We start from the raw sequence: 18,481 nt of genomic DNA, 5'->3' as shown, positions 1-18,481 counted from the left end.
GATGGAGGTGAGCTTGATCTTCCAAGGGCTTTCAGATTAGTCTGGGAGCAAATAAGAGTATGTTGGGATGTGAGACACCCTTTGGAATGGATGATATCCCGTGGTGCTCGACAGGGTCTGTGCGTTTGGAGTTTCCCCCGGAAGATGGTGGTTCTGGGTATGAACTAAGGGGCGACGGAGCAGCATGTGCCGTGCGTATTGGGTGAAATCGAACGTCGACCACACTGGTTAATACTGAGGGAAAGGCCGGCTGCGTATATCCATAGACAGGGTGCAGGTCTGGTACGCGGACGCGGACGAGTCCAACCGTCTATCACATTTTATGAATTGGCGCGTATATTGTCAAGTATCAAAGAAGACGTACCGGCTAACAAACACGTAAATTCGGAGGGCTGGCATGCATCTTTCTGGATTGTGACCAATTCTACCCCGAGAATCCTTGGATACTGACTCATGAAGAGAATGGACAAGCCTCAAGAGTTGCAGTGGCATCCGGTTCGGTGCGCCATCGTTTGACTGGGCTCTTGTTCGACTCTTCCCGCCCTGGTTCCTACTGTGATGAGTGATATCGTTAAGTCTGGCTCCTTCTTGGTTCATAGCAAGCTCCCATGTGTCTTTCGACGGTATTGAGATCACATTGAGATCATATAGATGATAGCCCCAATTGTCGTGATGTGGGTGATGAAATACATGACCCTACGCCTGGAACGTACATAACAGCATGCCTTGGCGAGAATACAGTGAATACCATGACTCGCGATGCGAGCCAAGACTCACTAGTTTGAGAAATGTGTGACAGTATGCCTTGGATCCAGCCATTTTGAAAAACGTCGACAGAATTGAGGGACATAGCGTTGAATGCTGGCTGAATGGTATGGGCGAAATCAAAATCGTTGTGGTGGCCCATGTCATATACAATGACGTGGTCAATAAACCGGGCGAAGCAACTGTTGTATCCGTAGGATATGATAGCCTTTTGCGGGCAGTAGACAGTGACTTCGTTCAGCAGCGTCTGTACAGTGTAAAGGAAGAAATTGCGAGCGCTGAATTGAACTGGAAATATAGTATAAGCACCATGCCTGGATACTCATTTGCCAGATATCGAAGAGTCGGATATCGATCCTGGAGAGGAATAAGACATCGAACGTGTAGCCTGAGACTTTGCAAAATTGAGACAGAATCATCGCCCGCATGTAGAAGAGTCTTCGCTCGGTCCAGTTACTAACTTGCAAGGAATTTGAACAAACTTCCAATCATAACATATGTGCTAGTAATATATAGATGAAAATTCGAATACAAAGTGTTTTGTAGCAACTCTGGTAAGGAAAGCTTCCCTAACGTCTTGAGACCGTACCACGTACGAGGGCGCACTCCAGCTGAGACGCTCAATATTCTGGGACTAGCGGTAGACTCCTGCAAGCAAAACGGTTGAATCGCAGGGGGACAATAGTGCGAGTCCATATAAATGAGTTGGAGAAAAATGACATGTGCAACCAGGAGCATATACGGTTTGGTTTAGGGCCGGCTGTAACATGAGTTTTCGGTATCCCATTGTGTTTTTCACTCCTCTAGTCTCCGACAAAGATCAAAGAAAATGCAGTCTACAAAAACTGCTCCAGCCAACCCTCTCCGTTCGACTTGCAATCCAAAACCCATGTCTCGTCCCACCGTCAAGCTCGAAACGTCAGAGGTCACGATCCCAAGTCATCAGAACTCTTCTGTCCCACACACCGCTCCAGCTATCAACAAGCCTTCTATTCCCAAACCTAAAAGCAAAGCATACTATGCCATCAAATCCAAACCTCACGAAGACAGGTCTCCATCTCCAAAAGCCCCTGTTCCATGTCTAACTCTAGCCGTCCGAGAAGAGCTCTGGGCCATCTGGAAATCCGATCCCCGCGTTCCAACAGTCGCTTCGCGACATGCATGGGCCGTCTCGCGGAACGTAAGTCCGTTGCGCGTCTATCAATGGTTCTCCGCTCGCAAATCGCAGGCGAAGAAACTAGGACGGCCAATATCGAACGACTCGTACGAGCTTTCGTTGGAGCCTCGACTCGGATCTGTTTCTGTGACGCTTGAAGTGAAGAGAGAGCTGCTGTCTCCATTTCTGTCGCCTACCTTCTCTGATAAGACCGATGTCGACTCGCTTTTTGACGACTCGCTCGTTTCGTCCGGTGCTTACGATTCTGACTCGTGCATGTCTCGGAGATCTTCTGTGTCTGCTATGTCTATGACTCCGGAACCTATGCAAGGAAATCCGTATCTGCTCTATGAAGCTCGAAGTTCGTCGCCAGTTTCACGCACCCTCACTCCGGAGACAGATGCCGAACAGGACGCAGGTGTCGGTTACAGCAAAGATCTCTACAGGTATGCTCTCTTGAAGCGCGTTTTGTGTCTGAGCGACGCATATACCCTCATTGCAACAGTCTAGCACCAAGCCTTAGCATTTACGACCAGAAAGACGCCGATAACACGCCCTACAGTAAAGATTCATCACACAGAGTCTGTAACCAAGGAGATTCAGACATATCCGACTTTATTTGCACTCTTTGCAAACCCATGGAAGGTGATACTCCTTCGGTTGTACATATTAGAGCTGTACATGTACTGATCCAATATTTCTGTACTAACTTGCGCGAGCTAGATTACCCGAAAATAGCCCTAGATAAACTTGTCAAGGAGTCGATCTTTCCGTTCGATACCTCAGTCACTATACTTCCCGCTTACGCTCGCCTTGATCCCAAACCCGATACCCCGATGGAACTCTCCGCCATTCCCTACCTGTTCTGCACACCTGGTCTGACCTTAGCACCCACGTCTTCCGGTTCCTCGGCTTCCTGGATGGAGGGGGGAGCTCACGAATGGACTTACTGATGATTGCTTTTGAGGTCTCTGGCGTGCTTCGGATCTTTAGTCGATGGACTCGGAGCTGTTATGTTGATGTAGATCAAAAGGAACATTCACGAAATTGGACAATATTGACAAAGGCTTTATGATGCTCTCTTGTACCGGATGATGCTTAGACGTTTGTAATGTATTTGCTGCGTTATTGTGATATCATTTAGTACATCGTGACGTTTGTGAGTACAATCCGGTGTATATAACCACGGACGCATTCGAGTGACGTAGACGTGTAGGAAATGGCTATACCACATTTCGCGCCAAACTTGTAACGTCTGGGGACATGTCCGAGTCTGATCGGAGAGTTTGCGGAAAGTTCCGGGCGGTCAATTGAGGTCTGTTTAGTCTAAGTATCATCAGCCACCATCGCATCCCGCTATCTAGATGGGTCAACCCGTTATGCTAATCTCGTCAGTTCACTGTCACGGTTATAGTCACTTGGAGGGAGCCGTGAATTGGGAGCTGCAGACAACGATATGGTATTGGCAGGCAGGCAGGTAATAGGCGAACACAGAATAAGGACAGCTCTGAGACGGGCAAGCGTGGGAGACTTGCAGGGGGTCCTGACGGGATGACAGTGACATCGTGCGGCGACCTTTCTATTCCGAGCAGCCCACTGACGTAAGTTTTCATCCAGTTTGCATAGACCTCACATGTACAGACGGAGAGCATAGATATGACATGGACTCGCGCGGGGTGTCGTCGAAATGAAGGCTATATGTGAGAGAGTTTTGATTTCTTCGGTATGAAATTTGAAATAAGGTTGGTCGTATTCCATACTAGGTAAGTATGATCGTCAAACAATCGGAGCAAGGTGAGGTAATTTATGGTCTCTAACTTGATCAGCAACTCTCGCCAGCATGCCACCATCTCGCCCTCAAGTTCGCATACAGACAGATCCACCCCAAATATTCAGTAAATCAAATTCTACAAATGAACCAGAAACGAACCAGCCTTCACATGGGCAGTCGAACGAGGATAGGAATGAACGACCGGCGAGCGACATAGAGAAGAATACTGACGTATCCGACTCCTCTGTTCACACAGATCACAAACAGCCAGCCAGCAAGACGATGAATCTACCACAAAGCTTGCGATGGATACCAGCCAACTCTACTTGGTCCAAATGGAAACCCGTCATTCGAAGCGCTCTTGCCGCTTGGATCGCTGTGGTCGTGTTTATCATTCCCTCAATAGAGAATATACTGGGGCAGGTGTGTTGCGTTGTTATCATCGTATCGTTCGTTCAATGATTACATGGTTTGAAGGCAGCCTTCCTTATCATAATAGGTCTGTAGCGCTCATCTCTGTTAACTGTTGCTATAGCATTGACATCACATAGCTTCGTTTTTGTCACCCCCTAGTGATCCTTTCATAGCAGTCCTGGAACGAGAAATAATCGTACTCATTTTTGTGGCATTGGGTTGGGCGTACGTGCTACTCCTTTCTCTTACTTCTTCGCTGACACAATGGTCCCTTTTAGCTGGGTTTGCTTGGGTCTTATGTTTGCTAGCTTAGCTCGCATCCAGACCGTACCAGACGCTAGTATACGCACTATCATCACAGGAGAGTACATCGAAGCGGGTGTAAGTTTCCTTTTCAATTTGAGTTTATATGTTGACGCGTGCAACAAAGCCCTCTGTTATCATCGGCGTTTTCATTTTCATCGGAAGTACTTTCTTCTTGTACATCAAGGCTAGATTAGGCCCCGGACCTTTCCTCCCCGCTTCCGTGTTTGGGTGTATATGTGTTGGTACGCATCACTCATGCGCACTTTCCTTCTTGGAGCTCATTGACTATAGACATTTCCTTGATGACCGCGGTTCTTTTTCCTTATCCATATTACAAGGTAACACGTTTTCCGTTTCGGAAAACGTACACTCACCAGGCTCCAGATCGGTCAAATGATCATTCTTCCCTTGGCCTTTCACTCTGCGATCTCCCTCATCATATCGATTCTCGTGTTTCCCCAATCTGTATCTGCTCAATTCACAACGTATATGCAGGGAGCCGTCACGCCTCTTGCAACCACTATCTCATTGCACAAGTCTCATCTCCTCGAAGACGTCACCTCATCTGCGTTCTCCTACAAACAAATCACAGATACAGCAAACAAAGCTGAGAATACATTACCTATGCTCGCAGCTGCTTCCCGATTACTAAAACTTGATATCATCTACGCACGTCCTCGCGCCTACCGATTACAATGAAATGCACGGGATCGTGCGCAAGCTTATGGTGCGAGTGCATGGCATGGGTGTATACTTTACACTCATCCATCCGACGCGAGAGCAATTCCCTGTCACCCCCGCTGTCTCCCACCCCGCAACACCCGTGCATCCCAGATCCCCCTCTCCTCGACCTGATGGACCTTCCTCCGTGACGACAGAAGAGAGACACGCACCCTCCGCTGACAAGGAAATCAGGCATCGCAAACCATCTCACCACCACCAGCCTCTGTCTTCCCACGCACGGTCATATCCTGCCAATTCCACCTCACCCCTCCATTTGCCCCGTCCGTATAAGCACTCGCGCTCACACCACGCCCATCACACACTCTTGCACAGCTCTTTGCTGCACTTGGCGCTTTCTCGGGTGCCCAAGCACTCTGGAGAAACAGCCGTAGGTGTATTTGAATCGCAAAAGTATCTGAACTTGGAGGCGATACATTTGTCGCATCCGGATTCAAATTTCTTTACCGCTCGAGCAAATGAGCTACTCAGCGACAGCTGCCAGGACCTTCTAAGTGTGTGCCAAGAAGTACTCGGAATATCTGGAGCCTGGATAGGCAATGTTGGGGGGTTTAGCTTCGATTTTTTGAGGGGCTACAATGAAGATAAGGCGCAACACCACAGAGAAGAAGTTCAGAGGTATGAGGATTTGCTTGAAAAGTTAACAAGGGAGCTAGATGAATTCTTAACCAAGAAGAGGTACGTGGTTTATGTGTTCTTACGCTGTTTTTTGCTGAGTGGTCGAGACAGGTTGACTGTTTTGGGCCCATATCGTCCAATGTTTGACCGCAGCGATGATACATCTAGTGACTACGATGTTCCTCCCCATCGGTATCTATTCCATTGTTATGTGTACCAGTACCATCTATTGCATTTTGCTGCACTATTACAAGACATGGTGCGTTGTTTCTTCGGTATCAGGTTGGTGATGAATGTTAAATCACGCGCAGCTCAAAGAAATCATTCGACTCGAAACGCAAAGAGAAAAGCCCAAACTATGGCTTCCTTCCTTGCCGAAGTTGTTAACCTGGAGAACATGGGAACCGTATGAGATTAACGAACAAGAAGACGACGAGGATCCTGGTATATTGCTGCAGGCTTTTTTGTGGTTACAGCTACTAACATTCCGGTACAGAAACGATTCCAGGTATAGACCCTACTTGGATGACGGACCTCGGAAAGGCAGTGAAACGCGATCCCGATGCCCTTCCCCCAAGAAATGCACTTGAAAGGGTGATGAACTGGATTTACCGCGCCGTTATCAGCATCGGAGGTGGAAACATGCTCTTCGCCCTGAAAGCGGCAACGTTAACAGGTCAGCAATCATTTATTTTTCGTCTGATTTTCTGACTGTTGATATGCTTAGTGATCCTTGCTATCCCATCTTTCCTCAAGACTTCGGCAGAGTTTGCATACGGTTAGTCAGGGCGTGTGTGCTTTTGATCTTGAACTGATAATTCTTGAAGTAAACAAGTTTGTCTGGGCCGTGTACGTTAATCCTTTCCTCCTCTGCAATGCTAGAATGATTGACACTCTCAAAGCTTCATGGCTCAACTTACTTTAGCGCGTTTTCGCGGAGACACAACATTCGGTGTAATAGCTAGGATAATAAGTACCTTCGCTGGCGGTTTGATTGGTACGGTCATTTGGTACGTCGCAGATTCGAACAATCTTCCGGAATTTTCATCGGTCCACAGGTATATTTCCGCAGGGAACGGCCGAGGCAACCCTTATGGACTGGCAGCTGTGTGTGCGGTCTGCTACCCGTCATTTTTCTTTGCTCGATTGTATTGGCCTATCGCGCCCATGACGAATTTGATCATATGGGTCACAACGGCATTGGTATGATTTGAAAGTTTACATTATTGAGTGAATAAAACTGATGGTTTGGTATAGGTTGTGGGGTATTCATATGAAGATACTCATCTGACTGTCTCTTCGTCGCCAGGATGGGGTTTTGATGTGGCTTGGGTAAGTCTGTATGCTTTTCTCGATATCTTGGCTTACATGCAATAAAGCGTCGTTTTGTGCTAGTCACCGTTGGTGTCTTAGCTGCGGGGTGAGGGATTTCCCTGATTGCACATTTAACAGTCATTGATCCTGATCTCAGTATTTTCTCCCACTTCCCTCCGTCAACTACTATCCGTTCGTATCAGCGCCGAACGCTGGCTACAACATCGGCTGAACTTGGATCGATTTACTGTTCGGTCGTGTCTTACGCGAACTCACACGCGGATAAAGACAGTACCATCACAGTCCGGAGTTTGTTAGCCATCCGCAGCAAACTCAAACGATCGCTCGTGCTGAAGGAGAATGTCATATACGAGGTGAGCACTAACATTCCGGATATCGACCCCCCCACATATGTTGATTCACTAGTTTTCATTGCGCGGAAAATGGCCTGCTGAGAGGTATCTCAAGATATTGGAGATTCAAACGTGAGTACCTATATCTTATGACTATCCTGTCTTTTTCAATCAAAAATAGGCAAATCGCGTATGAATTGTGTCATCTGATGTCCGTAGTGCATGATCTGGAACCCGCTTGGGCTCATGCCTTCCTTCGCCGGACCCGGATGCTTGATTCGGATTTCCAGGGCGATGTACTCGCTGTCATCAGTATGCTCTCGGATCATGGTCTCTTATCTGCGATAACCTGATGTTCCCTTCCCAGGTCTGATCTCCAATGCACTGCACACGGGCTCTCCTCTGCCTCAAATCACCCCATGCCCATTACTCGACAGGTTCATGCTCAGGCGTCATGGTTTGAACGTGGTGCATGAAGAGTCGGAAGACGATTATGGATTGCCACGGACGCTCACCGTGGACACGTTGGAGAATCTGCAGTACTTGTAAGTCTCTCATCTCTTGTGCATTCTAGAGTTGTACATACTTCGTTTTCAGAACATTTGCGTTGGCGTTTCTACCACCTTTGGAATTATCACTCGACTCGATCGTCTGATGGTTGCTGTCAAAGAGCTGGTCGGCGAGCAGTATCATATTGATGGTATGGGGATGTCTGTGATAGCGACAGAGGTTTGAGCCGTTGACTGTTTGCGTTCTACTGGAGCTCTAGGGTTTTTTCTGTATTTACAAGTGTACTGGACTTGTTGATTTATCATCTATGTAATGGTCACGGAGAAAGGCAAAACCGCATTCCTCAATATCAGTGTAGTTCATACCAATTTGATTGCCTTCTGGATGATTTGTAGCGGTTCTAAGTCTACCACGCTCTCGCGGATTTTCATGTACGTGACTTACTCCCCCGGCCGGGCTGCGTGCGGTCCTGATGAGCATCGACGATGTTGTCAGTCACCATGTCCGTCCTCTTCAGCATTGAAGCATACCGAACCAGGTCTCGAATTCTCATGCTCTCAAGATTGAAAATAAGAATGAATAACGATCATTTGGCGGGCGCGACTACATAGCACAAAACAGAACGCGGTATGATAAGATCCGGAAAACGGGTGTTGAAACCCGACGTATTCTGCAGCGCCCAGCTGCAGTTGAAACTAGACTGCCAAGTATAGTACACAGCATGGGAAAGAACATCGAAAACAAGGAAATATCAGTCTGCACCACTCAGCACTCAAGTACTCAAGAGTCGAAGCTGACCTGCTTGGTGTCGTACACAACACGACCGCATAGAATGGGAAAAACAGGAAACTCGGCTCAAGTATCATCTACTTTTTACTTTCAAGTCCTTTGCTGCAGGTCATCAGTAAGCTTCGACTTTCAGGTTCACAGCAATGCGAGGGACGTACACAAGCGATTTTCAAGGATGAATTCAAGAATCTTCTTCTCTAGTTCCTCTCCGTCGTAGCCTTGACCAGAAATCTCTTTCGCTCCTTGCTCCACTACGACAGCTGTCGGAGATTTCAGGTAGTAGTCCACGGCACACTCCATGAACTCCAAGTCCTCCGAGTCGTTCGCGAAAAAGGCGGAGTACTCGAGTACGATAATAGTAGCTGCTCGTTGTCATTAAGACCACAACTGGTCATGCAGTGAGAAACTAACCGATGCCAGTCTGGACAATTATGTTCACCCCAGAAGTGAACATCGATCCCTTCGCGACCTGTGGCACACTCTTAAGTACCGAGAATCAATGCAAAGGAAAACCAACCTACCAAAGGCTGAAGAACGATGAGAATATCATGTAGCCTGATTTCGGCCTAGCCACAGGTTGAAAGTGTCGGTATAAGCATCAACTCCACAGAGCAAAGTACGTGCCTTCTACAGAAAAGGAATGTCAGAATTATGAGGTGGCAAATTAATATACAGAGACGCACGTTCTATTTGGTTGACGTGACGGTTGCGAATCATTAACCACCAAATTGTAGACAATGACTGCTGCGTTCAGGTGACTTACAAACTGTCAGGAGTTGAAACCAGATGAGCGTCACTATGTAATAGTGAAGATTTGGCATCCATGGACGTACGAGCTAAATAAGATTGCATATCAGCAGAGTACTATCATATCAGACATGATATGATTAACACACATTCTGCGAACACAATACACACGAGGAATGATGCGGCTAGAATCCTTAGCGATTGAAACACACTCACATCCTATAGAGTGAAAGTATCAGTCGAAATGATTGACACGGTTCACATTATGAGAGTTAGATGACTCACATTCTGCACAGGGCAATAAAATATGCAGGATGAGCGAACATGGAAAATAAATTATCAAGGAGGGATGCTTAACAAACTACGGATTACATGAGTAATGATGATCTGACTAGAACAGAAAATGCTTATATCAGGCTATAAAACGAGTCACCAATATGATATTATTCAGTATCATTTGAATACAGGATATGATCAAGACACCTACCAACTGCCAAAAAAACAACAGAAAGATGTGAGAGCTGTTCACATGGGTTGTAGGGAGAAAACCATCCGGCACTTACCTCCTATCAACAGTTGATTGTCAACATGGGTTGAGGATGACAAACAGCGAAAGGTAGATACATTCTGTCAATAGATGGGCAGCAACAAGGCATCAGGATAATAGGGACTAGAGATAATCAAGGCACTTACCGCCTGTCGACAGGCGAGCAGCAGCGAGGAATGGGAACCGTGAGCACGGGTCAAGGACTAGAAACAATCAAGGCACTCACCCGCTGTCAACAGGCGCGCAGCAACGGGAGATGGGGATCATGAGCACAGGCAGGAGACTGGAAACAATCAAGGTACTTACAAACTGTCAACAGGCGAGCAGTAGTGAGAGATGGAGATCATTAACACGGATCGAGGACTAGAAACAATCAAGGCACTCACAAACTGTCAACAGGCGAGCAACAGCGAGGGATGGGGATCATCAGCACAGGTCGAGGACTAGAAAAAACAATCAAGGCACTTACATTCTGTCAACAGATGGGCACCAGCGAGAGATGGGGATCATGAGCACAGGTCGAGGACTAGAAACAATCAAGGCACTTACAAACTGTCAACAGGCGAGCAGCAGCGAGAGATGAGGGTCATAAGCACAGGTCGAGGACTAGAAACAATCAAAGCACTTACAGACTGTCAACAGGCGAGCAGCAGCGAGGGATGGGGATCATCAGCACGGTCGAGGACCAGAAAAAATAAAGGCACTTACATACTGTTAACAGGCGAGCAGCAGCGAAGGATGGGGATGATGAGCACGGGTCGAGGACAAGAAACAATCAAGGCACTGACATCCTGTCCACAGGCGAGCAGCAGCGAGAGATGGGGATCATGAGCACAGGTCGAGGACTAGAAACAATCAAGGCACTTACATACTGTTAACAGGCGAGCAGCAGCGAGGGATGAGGATCATGACTACGGGTCGAGGATTAGAAACAATCAAGGCACTTACACGCTGTCAACAGGGGAGCAGCAGCGAGGGATGGGGATCATCAGCACGGGCCGAGGACTAGAAACAATCAAGACACTTACCAACTGTCAACAGGCGAGCAGCCACAAGGCATTAGCGTTGTCCATACTGGTCGATATTCGTGACCCACAATCTTACCAGCTGTTATCGATGGGCAATTACAATCAAGGAAATATATATCAGAATGTCTTCATTTTTTCAGCACTTCAATGTTTACCATTTATGAGCACCATTGCAGGGGTATTGTCATACAGAATGAATCTTTGTCTTACTTTGAGATGTGGAAACCACTTAGCAATGTAATACTGATAGACTTCATGATCGACCCGACGTAGCCCGGATTGCTGATGTGCGCGATCAACGATTGTTCTAGATGATGTTGGAACACAAATATGTGATTTGAAAATTTGCGACTCACGCGACAGCACACTTGATACAAAGGTCCAAATTTGATTGTTGTGTCGACACCAAGCACAACCGCAACTCGTCGTTGTCCAATGCGAAAGTCGTGCGTTCTAGTAGAGTGTCACAGTTTGTATTCGGTCTGTTCATATCTAGTACAGTCATTAATATCAACTTTGACAAAAGATAACTCAATCCAAACCACTTACTCTCCAAGCGCACATGAAACTTGGGACGTGTACGATTTTCAGGGTCGTACAACCGATCACAGACGCCTGTCTTAGCAAACAGTTCTTCGACGCGTTGGGCAATCCTTTTTGAGCGTTCTTCTGCAGATACACCTTTTATTTCCTTCTTGATTTCTCCATACGCCACTGGACGCAGAGCCTCGAACTTGGTGAACACCGCAATCACGGGAACTGAAGATCGATTGTTAGTCCTGGCACGACAGGTGACAACAAAGTGACAAGCTCACCGTGCCCAGTGTCACACTCAAAGAAGAATTTCTCCTCCGACCGCTGGAATGTCCGACTGCATTCGTCCATTGGAATACAATACCTGGTGGCAATCAACAAACGCAGAACGTCGAAAGGGAGTTAACCTGCCAGATGGCATGTATCCGCTCTTCCAATTTCGTCGCGTGCACACGCTGTGAGATAAATTTCTTCATGTCCTCGAATTCTTCTTCGGAACCCGCCTCGAAACCGCATGAGTCGTGAAAAAGGAAACCGGTATTGCTCTTAAACACCATCGCGTTCGTGATGTTATGGTTCCCACGCTGAGCATCCGTCAGCACATGTACTATGCCCGCAGGGCAGATGATGCGCGCACCTTGATCGTGGCATTCACGACGGCAGCATCGGTCTACTCACACTTGATCATCGATAGACTCGCGCATGGCATAGATCATCACCCGCACCTTTTTTCTTTTGGCATCGTAAATTTCTGGTTGATCTGTGGTGTTGCAGACTTTCTGAAGAATGGTTGTTTTGCCTGCGTTTGCTCTCCCTATGATCAGAACTCGAAAGCGCCTGATGCTTTCTCTGATCTCCTGGGCATCGATGGTCGCCATTGGAAGGTCTTGATGTGCGTCCTGGGGGTAGAGGTGATTTGGTTTATTGTGAAAGCTGTACTGTGGTACAGAAAGAGATCGTGGCAAGATATGATAGCGCACAAATACCTCTTATATATATGGCTTCGACACAACAGCTACACACGGCGTCTATCTCTTATCTATCCGTGTATCAAGCAACTGATTATACCCTCGCAGGCAAGAAGTTGCAACTGTTCAATCATTCGTACGATAAAGCAGAAGGATTTACAAAACAAATGGTGGATAATTTGAACGTTGATAGAGATATGAGCTATAGTCAATAATCAGAATGCGACGTAAATAACAGAATTTCGCTCTTCCCTACCCGTCTAGTTGAAAAACAGTCATGTCAGACATCTCTTGGATGGAGGTGAGCTCAATTTTTTGAGGTCTTCTAGATGATTGATCCTTGCAACGTCTGAGAGCAAACAAGAGCATGCCGGGATGTGAGACACCCTCTGGAGTGGGTGACATCCCGTGGTGCCCGACAGGGTCTGGACGTTTGGAGTTCCCTTGGAAGATGGTGGTATGAACTAAGGAGCGACGGAGCACTAGGTGGCTGGAACTCGAGCGTCGACCACCATCGTTGGGACTGAACGAAAGGCCGGCCGTGTAGCTTGTATATTCATAGATAGCTTGGGGGAGGTTTGGTACACGTCCGCGGATGAGTCCGACTGTCCATTATAATTTGTAAATTGACGCATATATGGTCAAGTATCAAAGAAGACGTACCGGTCAACATCCGCGTGAATTAGGAGGGCTGGCGTGTCTTGCTGGATTACGACAAAATCCGCCCCAAGAATCCTTTAATACTGACTCATGAGCAGAATGGACAAACTTCTTGCAGTCTCAAGAGTCACAGTGGCATCCAGTTCTGTGCACCACCGTCTGACTGGGCCCTCCTTCGACTCTTCCCGCCCTGGTGCCTATTGTGATGAGTGATATCGTTCAAGCTGGCTCTCTCTCGGTTCATAGCAAGCTATCTGGCATCTTTCAACGGTATTGAGATCACATTGAGATCATATATAGCGTCAACTGTCGTGGTGTAAGTAATGAAATACGTGACACTGTGCCTGGAACATACAAAATAGCATGTTTTGGCAAGAATACAGTGAGTATGATGAGGACTTGCAGTGCGAGCCAAGACTCACTAGTTTGCAAGACGTGTGAACGTACGCCTTGGATCCAGCCATTTCGGAAACGTCAACAGAACCGGGGGACATGGCGCTGAATGCTGGGTGCATAGTATGGGCGAGATAAAAATCCTCATGGTGGCCTATATCACATACACCGACATGGTCAACAAACCGGGTGAATCAACTGTTGTGTCTGTAGGATATGATAGCCTTCTGCGAGCAGTAGACAGTGACTTCGCTGCAGCACCTGAAAAGGAAGAAATTGTGAGTGCTGAATTGAAATAGAGATAAGCACCGTACGTGTGTCTAGATGGTCATTTGCCAGATATCGATGACTTGGACGTCGAACCTGGAGAGGATAAGACACTGGATATGCCATGATGTTCCTCTGCCGATTAGCTATAGGCTGCATCACCTCGTAATTACTATGATCACGGACACCATAGTATGTTCGAGAATCGAGACGTGGTATTTGCACTGAGACTTTGCACAAATCATTGCTCGTATACAGAAGAATCTTCCAAGTGAACTTTGTTTGTTGTTATTTAATTCTAAAGACTTTGCACAAACCTTCCTGCTGAAACACTCCCAGGAAATACAATCGCTACTGCCTCAACGCGCAATTCAAAATTCTGTGGCCCACTCCGTTTTTACGACCAAGCTTAGAAGAAAGATCGATACAGACTGCTCTCATGCAGAGCGCGCCGGATCATCTTCTGACAGACGTAGCTTGTGATTTGTATGCACTTCGCTTGGCTACTTGCAGTCTCGATCAGAAGTACGTTATTCCCTTGCTACCATACACGTATTTCTACAAATCCTATTACGCTGATGTCGAATAATCAGTTTAGCGAGTAATGAAAATTGGAACGTCGAATACGACTGGAATGCGAGCATGTTGGAAGACGCGTGTTTGTGCTTATCAACCAATTAGCGCTGGGCACCCTCTGGTTCGGACAGTCACACAATGTAACACGATAGTAACACAATGTCACATCCGCCGAAACAGATTCCGCTCGGCATCCAGTATCAGCGCCTTCAAGTGCACAGGCCTCGTAGCGTTCATTATTTTAACTAAAAGTTAAATAATTGAAAAGGTATTATTGAATGTACATTATGAACTGGTACAAATTCATGAGGGGCTGTAGGAACTATTTAGATGACTGGGACAATGTGGTGCAAAAGGTGCTGCAAAGGAGTTCCTTGAACTCCAGCAAGGCTCCTTGAATCCGCGACTCGCGCTGGATCGTTTTGCTTGGAGTTATGGTATGGGCACCCTTGCCCCGAGCGCGCCCCATGCACCGTCCAAGACCCTATGAGCACAAATCTACTAATAGCGAGTGGTTCGGCAAATCTAAAACTCCGCTACGGCAGACTCGGTTTGGTGACAAGCAGACGTGATATTTGGCTCTGTCACACCTGAACAAAGATCTCAATCATTTCTCGACCAATTTCAATTATTCAAGTTCGCAGGTGTACAATGATATGTGGTTGGACAGAATATGATTTGAAACAGGGTTAAGTGAGATATTGCAAAGTGTCCGAACCAGAGGGTGACCGAAGTTGTGGTAACCGATAGTACTACTACCTCCCAATGAAGCTGGGCTCACCTTACGGTCAAGGTTTGGGAGCAAACTAGCTTTGCATCAACAGCTGATTCCAAAACGAATGGTGCTGGTGCCGGGTCCCCTTAGGCTACTTCATGTGGTTCTTCAAGATGGGTGGAAAGGGCTATATTGGTTGATGCAAGGAGCGCTGTCCGCGTAGTCGAATTCACCCCTCATCATTTTGGGTTGAAGTTGGTACGTCAAGTCGTTCGTCCCAATTGACGATTTATCAGAGCTTCTGCAAGGCAACTGTCTCTTCCGATAATCGCGTCGTACTCCCTGGCGTTGGCGGCACAAACACAAACAAGTGCAACTCTTGGGGCGCTTCTCTAACCCTGGTCGCTCGATCCCTGCAACAATCGCAAAACCCCACCACCCAGGGATGGCCAGGAATAGGGAATCGAGAAGCAGATGGAGGGTGGTGCTGATAGATATTTAGGGGAAATCATCGTGGCTGGCTGTGGGATATCTGGCGCCATCAAAGTATTGCCACGCTGTATTTTTGTGGTATCGCTCACTCTGAATACAATTATCTGCCTCTCATCAGCCTACGACTCTCCTCACTTTAGACCCGACGAGGTTGCCCGCTGAGGCAGGGCCATCACCGGCAAGCGATGGAGATGCTCTAACATCATTTGTGATCACGTCGGTAGCATAGGCGCCTTCGGGTGGGCTATCATTATAGCTGGAGGTCGCGATGGACATGTTAGGATATGGCGAGTTAAGCCCGCAGAGGAAGAGCCTTACGTCAGAGGAGAACACCGCAATCCTAAATGGTCTGCAGATGCAATAGCAGATCTCGATTATCACAAGTACGTACGATGCACACTTCCCATGACTGATTGGATGCCTGCAGATCGTGTTGAGTGGAATATCACTGGTTTTCCTCCATGATGTTGTCCCGACTGCGTACCAATTGTGTTATTTGATGTCCGTAGTGCATGATGCCTTCCTTCACCGGACCCGAATGCTTGATTGAATTCTCAAGGTGATGTACTTGCTGTCATCAGTATGCTCTCTAATCATACCCTTTGATTGCGATAACCTTATTATCAGATCAGATCTTCAAATACACTGCATACGAGTTCTCCTCTGCCTCAAATCACCCCGTGCCCATGACTCGACAGGTTCATGCTCAGGCGTGATAGTTTGACGGTAGTGCACAAAGAGTCAGAAGACGATTATGGCTTGCCACGGAAGCTCGCCATGGAAACGTTGGAAAGTTCGCAATACCTGTGAGTCTCTCATCTCCTTTGCATTCTAGAGGTTATCATGCCTTGTTTCAGGACATTTTGCGTTGGCGTTTCCACCGCCTTCGAAATTATCACTCGACTCGATTGTTTAATGGTTGGGTTGGCGAGCAGTATCATATTGGTGGTATGGGGATGTCTGAAAGCGACAGAAGTTTGAGTTGTTGACTGTTCGCATTCTACTGGATATTCAGGTTCGCATACAAGTGCACTGGCCTCTTTGATTCATCATCTATATACAATAGCCATGAAGGCAAAACCGTACTGCACAATATTTATGTAGTCCATGTCTTCCAGGTATCCTATACCACAAGAAAGAAAGAGACTGATTCGGGATGCAAAATAAGAATACATGGCTGCCTGGATTTATTGTCTACTACGACGGATATTGCAGACAGCCAAGGAAAGATCATACCGGATCACCATGATACCCCTCGCACGACAATAAACCCAATAACAACCTCAACAAATTACTTCTGCACATCTCCATCCCGTCGAGCACTAGCCACGATACATCCTTCAAACCCCAGATTCTAAGCCGAAACGCCCGGGAATCCATGGCTCCTACCGATCTGCTTCATCTTATCAGCGTCCTGAGCGTATTCTTCATCGGTCGTAGGGTATGAAGGCCAACTCTGGGGTGTCAGGACGAGACCCTGATTAGGTTGGTTCACTGGCTTCGTCACGACGTGGAAATGGACATGGTCGACGCTTTGCCCGGCAGTCCTGCCGTTGTTCTGATTGCCGTGTGAACATAGCGCGCAAACGGAGAAAACTGGAGGGGAGGGACGTACCTGGATGACGTTGTATGAATCCTCGCCATTCATCACTGCTATCTTCTTCATTATGGGACCGACATCTGCGAGGAACTCATCTGGGAGTCCGGGGTCCGTTAATGTACGGGAGTGGTCTGACGTGACCGAAATTTAACGCAGATTTGGCTAGATCGAACGGGGTACGCACATTTGGGTATGATGAGCGTGTGCCCATGAGAAACAGGAGGCTTCGCGAGAAAGGCGAGACTTTTAAAGCGTCGTCATTGGTGATTGAACGGTGATTGGGTGATGGGGTAGCGTACCTATATTTCGTTTCGTATACTTTGAAACTCGGTGCTTCCCCGGTGACGATCTTGCAGAATATGCAACTGAGGATGTTTTGAGCGAGAATGGCAGGAATGTTAGGTTTGAAACGTACTTGGGGTCGAGCTTTGTGTCGTGCGGAAGCGTGCCGGCGTGTACCTCGGTATCGGCGCTCGATGTTCCGCAAGGAGTATCCATGGAGTGGGAGGTCGTAGTAGGTAACTAATGGAGACGATAAGCTTCTAGATCAGTTGGTGATGTAGCTAGGTGTGATAAAGGTACGACAAGTCCTGTGAATTATGGAAATAACGCACCATTCCCTCTGGTTTTATATGCGATTCCACAGGAACAATGTTTTCCCTCGTATGGTTCGTTTGAGGAGTGAAAACGGAAACGAGCAACAGCACGGCACTCGCTAAGAGGAAAGACTTGTGGCGCGAGAGGGTGTCCATTGTGGAAGATGGCGCTAGATATTGTTATCGCATAGCTGTGGGTTGCGGTGTTGTAGCACTGCCGCCACATGTAAATATTGTTCTTGGGCGTCTTTTAGTTGATTTGCCACTGGACACACCCGTGGGCCATTTCAGGTCTTGGTGAGTCTCGGCTGTTTCAATGAGTTGCTGTGTTGAAACTTGAAAGTGAAACAGGTCTACTAAGCAAGCCTTGCACAATTGTGCGCCGTTCTTGAGAGGACAATTGAATTGCGACCAAACGTGCCCGTGCCATCTTCCTTCCAAAATGCAATTGCTACTTCTGTTGTTCACCTTCCATTGTTGTTCGCCGCCGTCCAATTATTACAGTCTTGTTTTTTCACCTTGCAAATTCGTACATGACAAGAATTCTTTATAGCTGGCACAAGACTCAGCATCAATGCAGTACAGCTATCATTGGATGAGGGGTACAAGACAACTACCAGG

The 18,481-nt window shown here is 47.3% G+C and overlaps 4 protein-coding genes across 4 annotated transcripts; 2 read left to right on the top strand and 2 right to left on the bottom strand.

Moving 5' to 3' along the window:
• Positions 1-1,816: 1,816 nt before the first annotated feature.
• F5891DRAFT_925014 (uncharacterized protein) lies at positions 1,817-2,047 on the top strand (the record flags this gene model as incomplete). The annotated part of the gene is made up of 1 exon (XM_041373858.1): positions 1,817-2,047. A coding segment is annotated over one exon (231 nt), but the record flags the coding sequence as incomplete, so codon positions are not given.
• Positions 2,048-3,974: 1,927 nt separating this feature from the next.
• On the top strand, positions 3,975-8,173 carry F5891DRAFT_1130371 (uncharacterized protein; the record flags this gene model as incomplete). The annotated part of the gene is given in 23 exon segments (XM_041364515.1): positions 3,975-4,136; positions 4,170-4,191; positions 4,244-4,331; positions 4,385-4,487; positions 4,537-4,654; positions 4,704-4,750; positions 4,797-5,085; positions 5,147-5,831; positions 5,883-6,030; positions 6,083-6,215; positions 6,268-6,447; positions 6,499-6,549; positions 6,599-6,620; positions 6,674-6,781; positions 6,830-6,974; positions 7,029-7,103; positions 7,151-7,191; positions 7,243-7,459; positions 7,512-7,570; positions 7,620-7,750; positions 7,806-7,983; positions 8,013-8,016; positions 8,036-8,173. The coding sequence occupies 23 exon segments, from the start codon at positions 3,975-3,977 to the stop codon at positions 8,171-8,173; spliced, it is 3,144 nt and encodes a 1,047-aa protein (XP_041221716.1).
• Positions 8,174-10,752: 2,579 nt separating this feature from the next.
• F5891DRAFT_609004 (uncharacterized protein) lies at positions 10,753-12,526 on the bottom strand. Its single transcript, XM_041372448.1, has 10 exons — positions 12,319-12,526; positions 12,231-12,263; positions 12,005-12,177; positions 11,875-11,957; positions 11,609-11,818; positions 11,416-11,551; positions 11,270-11,366; positions 11,060-11,130; positions 10,900-10,982; positions 10,753-10,822 (listed from the first exon to the last, which is right to left on the bottom strand). Exons 1-9 carry the CDS (start codon positions 12,469-12,471, stop codon positions 10,976-10,978), a joined length of 963 nt encoding a protein of 320 aa, XP_041221715.1. The 5' UTR covers positions 12,472-12,526; the 3' UTR covers positions 10,753-10,822; positions 10,900-10,975.
• Positions 12,527-17,018: 4,492 nt separating this feature from the next.
• Positions 17,019-17,646, bottom strand: F5891DRAFT_959073 (HIT-like domain-containing protein; the record flags this gene model as incomplete). The annotated part of the gene is made up of 4 exons (XM_041375619.1): positions 17,019-17,222; positions 17,280-17,395; positions 17,449-17,507; positions 17,564-17,646. Coding segments are annotated over 4 exons (462 nt in total), but the record flags the coding sequence as incomplete, so codon positions are not given.
• Positions 17,647-18,481: the final 835 nt, after the last annotated feature.

The sequence above is a fragment of the Suillus fuscotomentosus genome, assembly GCF_016647785.1.
Source record: "Suillus fuscotomentosus strain FC203 chromosome Unknown F5891scaffold_58, whole genome shotgun sequence".
Taxonomy (NCBI): domain Eukaryota; kingdom Fungi; phylum Basidiomycota; class Agaricomycetes; order Boletales; family Suillaceae; genus Suillus; species Suillus fuscotomentosus.
The sequence above is the reverse complement of the archived record's forward strand: the minus strand, read 5'-3'. Positions and strand labels throughout refer to the sequence as shown.

What these genes read in the sequence shown, in the direction of transcription:
- F5891DRAFT_609004 (XM_041372448.1), bottom strand. Translation starts at nt 12,471, where the DNA reads ATGGCGACCATCGATGCCCAGGAGATCAGAGAAAGCATCAGGCGCTTT. An exon ending in TGAGTGTGACACTGGGCACG is followed by an intron (nt 11,819 to 11,874) that starts GTGAGCTTGTCA and finishes ATCGATCTTCAG; the next exon opens with TTCCCGTGATTGCGGTGTTC. An exon ending in AGTGGTTTCCACATCTCAAA is followed by an intron (nt 11,131 to 11,269) that starts GTAAGACAAAGA and finishes ACAGCTGGTAAG; the next exon opens with ATTGTGGGTCACGAATATCG.